The sequence below is a fragment of the Jaminaea rosea genome, assembly GCF_003144245.1.
Source record: "Jaminaea rosea strain MCA 5214 unplaced genomic scaffold BDZ90scaffold_18, whole genome shotgun sequence".
Classification (NCBI taxonomy): Eukaryota; Fungi; Basidiomycota; class Exobasidiomycetes; order Microstromatales; genus Jaminaea; species Jaminaea rosea.
The window spans coordinates 254,470-266,254 of NW_020289992.1; the positions used below are offsets into that span (position 1 = coordinate 254,470).

The following is an 11,785-nucleotide window of genomic DNA, read 5'->3' on the forward strand; positions in this document are numbered from 1 at the left end:
GCGTCAATTTCAGGGTCCACGCCGCGACTCGACTCCACACGAGGGACAAGTCCAAAGGTGCGATGGACTGAGCATCTTGCCTCCTCCGCACTCCCTATCCTCTCGCTCGTATCTTCCGCAATGCTACTCATCCGCTCTACACGTTCTGAGCTCAAGCTCGGTACTTGACCTACCCGCAGCTCTTCATCTCGATGCTGGCTAACGAGACCCGCTACGCCAACTCAGGCCGCGCCGGGTGGTGCGCAGCAGCTCAAGCTCGCGAAGCCTCGATGTGACGCGTAACGAACGAGAATGCCGCGAGATATTGGATGGTCGTGAGGGCGACGGGCCGGCCAAGAGGTGGCTGCAATCATCTTCCACATCATCAATGGCAACGCCAAGTACGAAGCAAATTACCAACCGTCCTGCCAGCCGCGCCGCTGGATAGCGGGCCGATGTTGCTCGAGATGAGCAACGCCGCCTGGGTGGATCGACAATGTCCGCCATCCTCCAACGCCCTTCAGATCTTACCATTTCAAACCACCTCTTCGAGTCCCCAGCATGATCGCCACAATCTTCGCCCTCTTTCTAGCCCTCGCTACAATCCCCATCGCTCGGGCAGACGATGTCATCATAGGCTCGTGTTACGGCGGGTGAGTGTACGCGCGCAGGCGCCTCGTCTTCTTGGGCGGCGAGCTTACGACTCCACATCGATCGCAGCCGTGCCTGCACTCAACATCCTCGCGGTCCATACGGCTACCCCGTCCGTGCGCCCCTCAGCAACTTCTCCCCCCTCACCCTCCCCGCTGGGTGCCTCAGCTTTCACCCTCAGAGCACTGCGGGCTTGCTCAGCGTTACGGCTTGCGGTGGAGCCGACTGCAAGGGAGAATGTCAGAAGATGACGCCCGATGGCGAGAAGGAGGACGACGTGTGCTTCACGCCCGAGAGGAGGGACGCCAGTGTTGAGTCGCTGTGCATGCAGTGGGTCTACTGACGAGGACAGGAGTGGCAGTCAAGGGGAGGAAGAAGACTTGCAACGTCAACCTTCGATCGCGACGTAGCCAGGATTCCCTATATCTCGACTCAAGCCGCGCAAAGCTCACTCTATTTTGCTTCAGACTGGGCTACGTACAAGAGCGGGCCCCACCAATATCACGAAACTTTCCTCCTCGCAGTTCCCGCCAGCCCCAAGACTGCTTCATAGCCTCGCTGCCCAGCCCTCACATCGCCGCCGGCGCAATGCGTGCCCGTACCCAACGTGGCCCGTAGTCCGAGGGAATGTGGGCCTAGGACAAGAACCTTTACATTTTCCCCTCGGCCATCGCAAATATTATGCCGAGTCTACTCTTGCTCCGATGGGTAATGCCCGCGTGCGAAAGCTGACGGGCTGCGCGAGTGCTCGCATTCAAAGGCGCCGACATATTATCCCCTTGCCGTGAGAGGGTCGCGGGCGCAAGCACGAGCGAGCAAGGTAGACGTCGCTGCTTGAGACGGCCACATCGTGGCAGCAGATGCTCCCCCATCTTTGGTCTCAGTGGCCAGCTACAGTACCTCCTACGCCTTACTCGCTCAAAAGCACTGACGACATGACCAAGCTCTCACCTACTCTCGCCGCACTCGCTGCCTTTCTCGCCATGGCAGCTCTCACTACCGTGGTCTCCGCTGACAAGGTCAAGCTAGGCTGGTGCTACACAACGGCGTGGGTACTACGAGCGGTGCATCCATCTCTTCGCTGACTTCTGATGTCTTCCCCCTCCTCGCTGAACGTTGATGCCTCACCACTGCCAGCGACTGCTCCAACGGAGAATTCTTCAAGGTTGAGGGCCAGCGCAACATCAAGACGACGGACATCTCGAAGTCCATTCGCGACTGCAAGTCCTTCCTCGCCCAGCCTGACCCGATGGCGGAGGTCTTTGCCTGCCAGGTGAGTACCGACACGCGCACCTCCCGAATGAGACTGACGACCAGACGCGTATGCCTTGCTCAGGGAGGATGCGACAAGGACTGCAACTCCGCCGCCTTTGGCAAGTGCCTCTACCTCAACCCAGGGAGCAGCGCCAATGCGCGATACAACTGCATCAAGCGGTGGTGATGGCGTGCGGGATCAATTGTGGGCGCGAGCGCGCACCGTGAGGGCCGACTTGGGCACTGCTGCAAGACGCCAATATCGACGCTGATTTCCCTCATGCGCCCGTGAGGTCTCTCTGAGCACTTTACCACCAGCGTAATACCGTACCTCTGGTCGCATTGTCTGCCAAAGACTGGCGGCACGACGCACGTTCCCCATCACTGAGATGCCGTTGCTCGCGCCCCCGAAGGCGAATCCTCTCAGGACTTGCCGTGCCCTCCTGATACCTGCGAGTCGCTGCCCGCGGCTTGAAATGACTGGACAAGCCGCGCTGAGATTGCCGCCAGACGCTCGGTGGTGTAAAGTGCCGAGCAGCTCTTCGAGGATCTTGCTCTCCTAACCATCACTCCGTCTACCCAACATGACCAAGCTCCACGCCACGCTGCTTGCCTTTGTCATCGCCTCCTTCGTCAGTCGTACCCTGGCGGAGCAAGTCGCCCTCGGCACCTGCTACTCTACGGCGTGAGCTCACTCTGCTCGTGGCACGAGAATGACTTTAGCACGCCACTGACATGCGACTCGCATTCCCACATGCCTAGCAACTGCCTCTACGGACAGCATGGCGTCGTCTACGATGAGAGCGGCGCGAAGACGACCAACATCGAGAATAGTAATCCCATCTGCAAGGGCTTCGTTGTCAATCCCTTAATCACCAAAACGACGTATGCCTGCAAGGTACGTCGCCGAGCCGTTGTGAGCATCACCTGCCTGCCACGCTGACCCGCCTACCCAACCCGTTCGCACTCGGATATCGCAGGGTGGCTGCAACAACGACTGCGTGCGAGCCCCTGCGACCCTGTGCGCCTCTGTGGGTATCGGTAGTCCTGCTAGCGCCCATTTCAACTGCATCAAGCGAGAGTAGGGGCCCTTTCGAGCGCGAAGTGCCTTTGCTTTCTTCGATTTGTGCGCCAGCTCTCTCTATCTCCAGCGACAAGAGATACGAGCGTCGTACACTGTCCCTCCTCAGCCATTCTGTTCGTCGTGTGCGTCGCTTAAGGCGGTCGTAACACGGCCCGCTACAGATGTGATGCCCGTACTCACCGGCCCGTAGCCAACGCCCGAATATGTGCGGCTTGTCTCGCCTGGAGGCACTGGTGCACTCCTGGGCAACAGCCGCTTTGCTGTGTGCCGTCGACATCCAACGCTGCGTGTAATGGCGTGAGACCACGCTCGCGCTGCTTCACCAGCCGACTCCGTCTTCGCTCAAACCGAATATGCTCAGTGCTGCACTCACCGTCCTCTTTGATGTCCTCTTTGCCACGCACTTCATGGCTGAACGCATCTCGCCGGGAGCCTGCTACAGCACGGAGTGAGTGCAGGCGAGTGCAGGCGAGTGCCGCTCGTCCCAAGCCCCATAACCTGCTGAAGCACCACCGAGTCCATCATACGTCTCGACAGCAACTGCCTCAACGGACAGCAGGCCATCGTCTACGGCGAGCGCAAGGAATTGGCGACGGATATCTCGAAGAGCGTGACCTTCTGCAGGCGCTTCATCGTCCGCCCGGAAATCAAGGAGACAACGTATGCCTGTCAGGTGAGCGTGATACGATGGAGGTGGATGCCTGGCTGAAATGAGCTGATCGCCTGCCTTTGCGCGCCCACGACGACGTAGGGCGGCTGCGGCCACTTCTGCAATCGAGCCCATACGGGTCTCTTCTTGATGTTCAACCCAGGCAGCAGCGCTACCGCCCGATACAACTGCATCATTCGACAGTGAGGGAGGGAGCAAGTGCCTTCGCTTCTCAACCAGTGACGTGGATGGCCTTCTCTTCGGCTCGCGAGGCGATGATGTGTGAATTGAAAGAGGGAATGGGAGAAGGGAATCAAGGCGGACCAAGTCGGTTTGGTGTTGATCTCGAGGGGCGGACAGACAAGAGACCACGCGGCTTTTTTCCCGAGGCCAATCTGTGTTGGACACTTCGGGCGCGAAGTCCGAGTCCGTGCGTCTCCGCTGCTCAGCAGCGATGCAATAATCCACACCTTGCTTCCTTTCGCCCCTCATCATCGTAATACCATCAGCATCCTCAGATCGACAAGTGATCTCGCTCCGTCTTCTTCACGCAGTGCGCTAGCCTCACCTCACTACTCTGCTGCCCCTCCGCCGCCACGACGCTTGTCTCAACTTCAATCTTGCGCCGAAACGTCGTTACAGCCCGGTCAGCATTCTGCTCACCACAGAAGGACGACGGACCGTGCCGCCCCTACGCCTGGGCACCATGGTTGCATCCACTTCTTCGAGCTGATAAGAGGCCGTGTTACGGCCGCAGATAGCCTGCAAAGTTGACACAGCGCAGCGACAACATAGCCAACGTTTTTCAACGGCAAACGAGTCAAGATGGGCGGGGGCTGCGAAGCTTACGGCTCGCAATGAGTACACTTGAGAGCGGCGGCTCGTTGCAGCGCAATGTCCGGGAGCGCAGCCAGCAAGTCTATAAGATAACGAGATAGGCCTGCCGCCAGCGTGTACCATCTCTCACAGAAGCAACACCGCGCCTACCATGACTAAGATCGCCTCCATCCTTGCAACCATCACTGCCTCAGCTCTGCTACTCGCCACGCAGGCTACAGCTCAGCAGATCGACCTCGGTCTCTGCTACTCCACGGCGTGAGTGTGCGAAGGGAGGCTTGCTCGACTCTCTCCCCGACTCTGACTCACTCCTACCTGCAGCAACTGCATGGGCGGCGCCGAGCCGCTCACTGCCTTTGGGGACAAGAGCCAGAAAATCACGCCCATCGGGAGCCTGGCCTACTGCAAGGGATTCAAGCTTGACAGCAACGTCGAGAATCAGGCCTATGCCTGCCAGGTACGTGTCCGCGGCGCGGCATACCCGCCTGAACGAGGCTGATGCTCGCTCTGCCTCTATTCGTCCACTCAAACCTTCGCACAGGGAGGCTGCGCTCCCGGCGGAGGTAAGGACTGCACCAGGGCTGACCCCGGTTCATGCACCCAGCTCAAACCAGGAAGCAACGCTGGAGCTCGTTTCAATTGCATCGTCCGAGTGGGCCCCCCCTAAAGTGATGCGAGGCCTATCGGCGTCGAAGTCAAGCGCAAGCATATCATGTCTCCTCGACTTGTAGCCTGCGCCAACGACAAAGGCAGTCAATGTGAATGTGTTCAAGATCTCACGAGAGCACACGCTATCCGTCATGCCGCGTGAAGGCGCAGAACGATTCGGGTGAGGTCATCGCTCGAACGGAGGTCGCGGCGCCATAGTGAAGCCGCGTGCGCTTGCCCGCTGCCCAGAGGGTCGTCATCATGGCAGCGGCCGGCTCTTGTCGAGCAGCTTGTCCTCCCTCATACTGACTGCTCGCAATTACCCACCAACCAGTGCGCTGCGCCAGCATGATCGTCAGCCCCGCCGCGCTAGTCACCTCTGTCGCTCTGCTCCTCTCATCTCGCGTTGCTGCCGACGACAAGATCGAGCTAGGCTTGTGCTATCCATCGGCGTGAGCGTCAAGGGGAATTGTCTGTCTGCGCACGTCACGCCGGCTCGAGCAGCTGATGTAGCCCCTCTCTCTCGCCGGCAGCGACTGCTTCACCGGCCAAACCATCACTGTCTACGGCAAGAAGAACGACACGCAGACGCCCATTGGCAGTCTGTCCTACTGCAAGGGCTTTCAAGTTGATCCGGACGTTGGCAAGCAAGTCTGGGCTTGTCAGGTACGTCAGAGCGTGGTCAGCACACCCGCCAGCCGTGTACTGATCTTCAACATGACGCCGCACAGGGAGGATGTGGCGTGCAGTGTAACCGCGCCGATAATGGAGTGTGCACCAAGCTCAACCCTGGTTCCAGCGCTGCTGCCCGCTTCACCTGTATTGTCCATGTTGGGCCTGGTCCGGCGGCGGTGAGAGGCGCTACAGTGGGAGACGCGTAGACACGCTAGCATCACCGCGAGACTCGAGCTAGGATGATGCGGGGCTTTCGTCCCAGTCCTCATTCTGGTGATGGTAATGCGGTCTCCTCGCTACCAAAAGAGAGCGTGACACGCAAAAAAATTTCGCCGACAGCAAGCGGGTTCGAACCGCTGAGCGCAGAGCGCATCAGATGAGACTGCGTAGCAAATTCAAGTCTGACTCCTTAACCACTCGGACATGCTGCCATGACTGTGTCCAGAGTAGCGCGCGGCCTGCAACAAAATATATATACAGCTTGCAGCTCAGACGCACCGGCTCATCGCCCGCCTCGACCGCGTGGTCGACGGGACGGCGCAGGCGACGAAATCGGTGGAGCGTGTCCGTCTTTCGCTTTCCTCGTCGTCATCGAGCACCCACTGCCGTGAACCACCACTACCCTCTCTTCACCGCACACACACACACACACACTCCTCGCCATGGTCAGACTCGAAGAGGTTCGCGATGCGGATGCCGCTCAGCAGCAACGACGTGGGGCGAGGATGGAAGACGACAGCTCGTCGGTCAATGACAGCGATTGGGAGGTGAGCATGGCGTGGGAGGCGAGCAGCTCGCAGCGTTGAGGACTTGGATTGACATGCTGACAATGTTTCCTTCTGCCGCGCACCCGCAGTCCTCCTCCGAGCCATCCGACGACTCGGACGACGAGTACCTCTCCAACGAAAAGTCCTTGGGCGTGTACCGCGAGCCCCTCTCTTCGCGCATCGCCGCTCTGGCGGACATTGTTCCTCCTTCTACCCGTCGCTCCATCTCATCGGCAGCTAGCAAGGCATACGGAGTCGCCTCCCTCGGTGGGCGTTTCGCGGGAAAGGCCATGTGGGTCGTAGCGACTACGGCGCTGCTGGTGGGACTGCCGTACAGTTTGGCTGTCGAGGACGAGGCGAGGTTTGTACAGCAGGAGAGGGAGTTCCAGCAACAGCAGAGTGGGGCGCAAATGCTTGGTGGGACTGTGGGGCAGCCGCAGGGACAGGGTCAGCAGGGCGGTGGTGGGCAGGGTGGTGAGATCAGGCCTCCTGGATTCTAAGCGGGCGACGATTGCCGCCACTTCGCTGTACTCGACGCGGTACAATTTCACATCCATGCACCACTTCACGCGCGTCGTTTCTCGAGATGATGATGCGATTCAATGCCTCCTCGCGCCGCGCCTCCGCACCGCCTACTCCGCCTCCTTCCACACCTTGATCGACTTGTCACAGCATCCCGTAAGCAACCTCGTCCCCGTACGGTCAAACGTCGATGCCATGATGCCCGCTTCAGCGTCGAGCGATCCGGGCTGAGGCTTGTCCTCGACCGACTGGAATGGAATACCCGAGGCGTAGTCGAAGAACTGTTTGCGCACCACGAGAAGAGCGTCAGCGAGTCGCAAACAGTCTGCCTTCCCCGCCGCATCGCGCACTCACCCTCATCGACCCATTGTCCGCCCCCGAGAACATCACGCCATCCGCATTAACGCTCAGCGTGTTCACGATCCCCTCGTGAGCCATATTGCCCCAAAGCGTCCCCTCCGGACAGACCCAAGTCTTGACGTTATTCCCACCACCCGCAGCCCCACTCGCAAAGCTGTACTTTGTCGGATGCACGCCAATGGCTCGCACGCTCTTCTTGTGATGCGTGAGCGTAGTGGCCGTCTTGCCCGCCGCCAGGTCCCACAAACGCACTGTGGAGTCCATCGAACCGGTGACGACCTGCGGGTCAGAGGACTGACAGCGTACCGAGGCAATCGTCCCTGTATGCCCGGAGAGGACGTGGATTTGCGCCTTGGTACGCATGTCCCACACGCGAGCACTCGCATCTCGCCCTGCCGTCACCAGCACATCGAGCGTCGGGTGCAAGTCCATCGAGTAGATGCCCGAGAGATGCCCGTGGTATTGGCGGATGACCTTGTTCTGCTCGAGGTCCCAGCACTTGACCATCTTGTCTTCGCCGCACGAGAAGAGGTAAGGGTGGCGGTCTGAGATTGCTACTCCGCGGACAGTACTGATGTGGCCGGTGAGGGTGAGTTTGAGCTCGCCGGATGCGAGATCCCAGATCTGCGTGGGCGTTGCGAGTGGTGAAAGGTGTCAGCGCGGCGAAAGCCTATCGAGCGCAGCGTGCTGCTTTACCCACCTTGATGAGCCGATCGCCCGCACCCGTAGCAAACCACTGATTATTGGGATCCACAGCAATGCATCGCACCCAGCCCAGATGCCCAGCGATCACTCTGCTCAGCTTCCATCGCGGATGATACGTCTCCGGCTGAGCAGTGGCGTCCATCTGGCGACGCTTGAGCTGAAGAGCCGTGGAGAGGGAGGAGGAGGGGTCGTGGCTACCGACTGGCCTAGAAGCTGCTTCTGGCCGTCTGATGAGAGCACCGCTCGCCGTTGGGTCTGAAGATGACGAGGCTACGCTACCATTTGCTCGCCGCGCCTGCACATCCGCAATCCATTCGCCTCCCACCGACTCGCCCCCAGGCGGCGGCGGCTTTGGTCCTGCTCCCTTTGCCCGCTCCTGCTGGCTCTGAACGGCAGGATGCAAGCTCGTCGCATCTGCCCATTCGCTGCTGATCTTGCTCGCCAGGTGTGCCTTGCTGGATGGCTCGAATGCTGCGTTCATTGAAGAGGACGAGGCGGAGGAGGAGGAAGAAGCGACTGCGAATGGTTGGGAGGAGGAGGAAAAGAGGGAGTGGACGGGATTGGACGAGGTGCTCAACAGTGAGGAGAGTGAGGAAGGCGCGGGTGCTTCAAAGGTCGCCGTCGATGTCGACGGGCCATTGGCTGCTTGCCTTCTCGTCGTGGCGGCCATGGTCGTCTCGCGGTTTGGATGGGATGGAAACGACGCCGAGAAGTTGTGAGCGATTTGGCGTCGTGCGAGGGGAACGGAAGCGCGGGCGGCGGACACGGAGAGGCGCGACTGCTGCCAGACTGTCGAGTCGAGCGAGCGGCATTCATTGTCATTCTCACTTCCCAACCAACGCCAAGGAATTCGACTCAAGATGGCCGCCACTCTTCCCGGCCCATCATCACATGCCTTGCCCCCTATCACTACACCTCGCAACAATGCAGGACCATCGCAGCCACCCTCCTCGTCTACGCTCATCACCCCGCATACCCTCGCCCTCTCCCTCCCGCATCCCCCTCACGCCGACCCACTCGTAGATGCGCTACCTTATCAGCTCCTGCTGGCAGAGATGCCCGCTACTCTTCGCCATTCTGCGCGCAGAGCTATCAGGAGACGAAAGGCGCTGCTGAGGGATATGGAGGAGGCGGGGCTGGCTGTCGAGGCGGAAGAGAGCAGTGGGGCAGCAGCGATGGCTAAAGAGGAGGAGGCTGAGCTCGAGGCGAGGATGGAGAGTGTGGGTGCGAGCGTGGGTGCGAATCTGGCAGAGAGGTGAGCGTGCGATGCGAGCCATGCCATTCCGACTCTCCTTCGTCATCGCTGATCCCTCCCTCCCCTCCCGTCTCGCCGCCAGATTGTCTCGCGATCGCCCACCCCTCAACTCTACGCTCGACGTCCTCAAATTCCTCTGCAAAGACTTCTGGATCGCCCTCTGGGAGAAACAAGTCGACGGTCTTCGCACAAATCACCGCGGCGTCTACGTTTTGCAGGACCACCACTTCAAGCCCTTGCTGCGCATCTCCACCCCACACGGCACCGCCAGCGCAGCAGCGATAGCCAAGGTGTATCTGCCGCATTCTGTAGGGCTGCTGAGAGGAGCATTGGCGAGGCTGGGAGTGCAGGCGACGGTCGTGGCTGAGAGTGGGGGACAGGCGGGAGCTACTGGTGCGAGCGTTGCGGCGACTACCTTCCATGTGAGGGTGGCTTCGGCGGGCACGCCTGCGGGCAGTGGGTCGAGCGCTGCGAATCTTGGCGCCAACGTCTCGTGAATACCATATTTGTGTCAATCCTCTCCTGTCATCGCGCAAGCCATCACAATCTTCTCGGCCGCCTCGCACGATTGACACAGGCTAGAGGCCCGGCCTCCGGATGACGCGGAGTCGAGATGCACCCGGGGCCCCCACACCTGACCGCGTTGCCGAATGAGCCGGCTTGCCCTCTTTTGTGCTCCTCCGTCGTCCTCACTTCTCACTTCCCCTTCCCCTCCACCCATCTCCACCACCTCTACCCCTCGTACCGCCATGACCACACCCACGCAACGCATCACTCAACTAGCCTCGCACCTCGACCCGCGCACCTGGTCGGGCAAAGGCCTCGCAGCCGTCTCGACCAAAAATGACAGCGACGTCGTCGTCGTGGCGCTGGGTCGCACGCCGCAATGCAAGGCGGGAAAGGGCGGCCTCAAGGACACGCCATTCGACGTCCTCGTCCACCAAACCCTCAAGGGAGTCCTCGGTCGAGTCCCGCAACTGGATCCCGCCCTCATCCAAGACGTCGTCGTGGGTAACGTCCGCAACGAGAATGCAGCCTACTACGTGCGCGCCGCTGCCCTCGCTGCCGGCATCCCCAGGGAGTGCCCCTCCCTCGTCGTAAACCGCTTCTGCTCCTCGGGCCTAATGGCCATTCGCACCGTAGCGAACCAGATCCAATCCGGCGAGATCTCCTGCGGTCTCGCGGCAGGCGTCGAGCACATGAGCTCCCACGCCAAGTCGGCCCCTCATATCCACGACGACTTGGCAAAGGCGAGCCAGGAGGCCAAAGATTGCGAGCTGCCCATGGGTGCTACGAGCGAGTTTGTCAGCCAAGACTTCAACGTCAGCCGCGCAGACCAAGATGCTTACGCTGCACGCAGTCACCAAAGAGCGAGCGCAGCGCAGAAGGCAGGCTACTTTGACGAAGAGATCTTCCCCGTCCAAGCGCACGTCAAGGAAGGAGACGCCACATCGTACAAGGTATTGACGCAGGACGACGGCATCCGCCACGATACTACAGCCGAGAAGTTGGCAAAGATTCGTCCAGCCTTCCCCGAGTACGCAAAAGAGGGCGGAGAGGCGGCCACGACGGGTGGGAATGCGAGCCAGCTCACCGACGGCGGAGCGGCCATGATCCTCATGACGCGTCGCATGGCAAATGAGCTTCAGCTACCCATTGTAGCAAAGTACGTCGCAACCGCCGTAGCTGGTTTAGCGCCAAGGATCATGGGTATTGGACCTTCCATCGCTATTCCCAAGCTTCTCGATCTCACCGGCGTCAAGAAGGAGGAAGTCGACGAATTCGTCGTCAATGAGGCTTTCAGCTCCATGGCCGTCTACGTGCAGCGTCAACTCGGCATCCCCGATGAGAAGTACAATACGACAGGTGGAAGCTGTGCCCTTGGTCATCCTCTCGGGGCCACCGCTTTAAGATTAGTCGTGCAGGGGCTCAACAACATGAAGCGTACGGGAGGCAAGGTCGTGGTGATCAGCATGTGTGTGGGCACGGGACAAGGCGCGGCAGGTCTCTTCATCAGCGAGCAGTAGGGAGCACAAAAAGAGGGACAGCGGCGTTGCTCCTCCCCACACTTCCCCGCCTTGTGTTGATATTCTCGATCAATGAGATTCACAGCCCTGAATACAAGTACTCGATCTGCTTCCAGGCGTCGCCACCAACGCCGGCAACGACTACGACTGCTACGCCCCTCAGCCGAAGAAGCCTCCCTGTCCGCGCGCGCACTTGCTTCCGCACACTCTGCTCGCTCCTTCACATCCACCAGGTTAGCTGGCAGCCGTTGGCGGAGTGATGAGTAGACCGAGCCAGCAGTTCAGGCTCGAAAGCGAACACGAGGAGTAGGCAGCGCTCTAGTACGAGTCGCACGAGAGAGAGAGCGTCGGAGTGAAATAAGGTCGTGTATT

At 60.1% G+C, this 11,785-nt stretch overlaps 8 protein-coding genes and 1 non-coding gene across 9 annotated transcripts; 7 read left to right on the forward strand and 2 right to left on the reverse strand.

Annotated features, from left to right (window-relative positions):
- Positions 1 to 339: 339 nt before the first annotated feature.
- Positions 340 to 1,675, forward strand: BDZ90DRAFT_96287 (hypothetical protein). Its single transcript, XM_025509973.1, has 4 exons — positions 340 to 531; positions 582 to 632; positions 700 to 945; positions 1,184 to 1,675. Exons 1-4 carry the CDS (start codon positions 476 to 478, stop codon positions 1,416 to 1,418), a joined length of 588 nt encoding a protein of 195 aa, XP_025359392.1. The 5' UTR covers positions 340 to 475; the 3' UTR covers positions 1,419 to 1,675.
- On the forward strand, positions 1,614 to 2,071 carry BDZ90DRAFT_262996 (hypothetical protein; the record flags this gene model as incomplete). Its single annotated transcript, XM_025508561.1, has 3 exons — positions 1,614 to 1,678; positions 1,768 to 1,903; positions 1,967 to 2,071. The coding sequence occupies 3 exons, from the start codon at positions 1,614 to 1,616 to the stop codon at positions 2,069 to 2,071; spliced, it is 306 nt and encodes a 101-aa protein (XP_025359393.1).
- Positions 2,072 to 2,468: 397 nt separating this feature from the next.
- Positions 2,469 to 3,824, forward strand: BDZ90DRAFT_262997 (hypothetical protein; the record flags this gene model as incomplete). Its single annotated transcript, XM_025508562.1, has 6 exons — positions 2,469 to 2,569; positions 2,647 to 2,782; positions 2,865 to 2,915; positions 3,295 to 3,416; positions 3,506 to 3,641; positions 3,720 to 3,824. The coding sequence occupies 6 exons, from the start codon at positions 2,469 to 2,471 to the stop codon at positions 3,822 to 3,824; spliced, it is 651 nt and encodes a 216-aa protein (XP_025359394.1).
- A 1,608-nt stretch (positions 3,825 to 5,432) lies between these two features.
- On the forward strand, positions 5,433 to 6,153 carry BDZ90DRAFT_234734 (hypothetical protein). The gene is made up of 3 exons (XM_025507127.1): positions 5,433 to 5,554; positions 5,636 to 5,768; positions 5,834 to 6,153. The coding sequence occupies exons 1-3, from the start codon at positions 5,451 to 5,453 to the stop codon at positions 5,981 to 5,983; spliced, it is 387 nt and encodes a 128-aa protein (XP_025359395.1). The 5' UTR covers positions 5,433 to 5,450; the 3' UTR covers positions 5,984 to 6,153.
- On the reverse strand, positions 6,111 to 6,208 carry BDZ90DRAFT_t45. Its single transcript has one exon. It is a non-coding gene; the product is annotated as a tRNA-Ser (tRNA).
- A 192-nt stretch (positions 6,209 to 6,400) lies between these two features.
- Positions 6,401 to 7,080, forward strand: BDZ90DRAFT_234735 (mitochondrial import translocase, subunit Tom22). The gene is made up of 2 exons (XM_025507128.1): positions 6,401 to 6,544; positions 6,634 to 7,080. The coding sequence occupies exons 1-2, from the start codon at positions 6,440 to 6,442 to the stop codon at positions 7,042 to 7,044; spliced, it is 516 nt and encodes a 171-aa protein (XP_025359396.1). The 5' UTR covers positions 6,401 to 6,439; the 3' UTR covers positions 7,045 to 7,080.
- Positions 7,081 to 7,123: 43 nt separating this feature from the next.
- BDZ90DRAFT_234736 (WD40 repeat-like protein) lies at positions 7,124 to 8,833 on the reverse strand. Its single transcript, XM_025507129.1, has 3 exons — positions 8,127 to 8,833; positions 7,421 to 8,050; positions 7,124 to 7,347 (listed from the first exon to the last, which is right to left on the reverse strand). The coding sequence occupies exons 1-3, from the start codon at positions 8,799 to 8,801 to the stop codon at positions 7,177 to 7,179; spliced, it is 1,476 nt and encodes a 491-aa protein (XP_025359397.1). The 5' UTR covers positions 8,802 to 8,833; the 3' UTR covers positions 7,124 to 7,176.
- Positions 8,834 to 8,958: 125 nt separating this feature from the next.
- Positions 8,959 to 9,940, forward strand: BDZ90DRAFT_234737 (hypothetical protein). The gene is made up of 2 exons (XM_025507130.1): positions 8,959 to 9,386; positions 9,469 to 9,940. The coding sequence occupies exons 1-2, from the start codon at positions 8,992 to 8,994 to the stop codon at positions 9,881 to 9,883; spliced, it is 810 nt and encodes a 269-aa protein (XP_025359398.1). The 5' UTR covers positions 8,959 to 8,991; the 3' UTR covers positions 9,884 to 9,940.
- A 103-nt stretch (positions 9,941 to 10,043) lies between these two features.
- On the forward strand, positions 10,044 to 11,621 carry BDZ90DRAFT_96509 (thiolase). The gene has a single exon (XM_025509974.1). It carries the CDS (start codon positions 10,136 to 10,138, stop codon positions 11,411 to 11,413), a length of 1,278 nt encoding a protein of 425 aa, XP_025359399.1. The 5' UTR covers positions 10,044 to 10,135; the 3' UTR covers positions 11,414 to 11,621.
- The last annotated feature ends 164 nt before the right edge of the window (positions 11,622 to 11,785 follow it).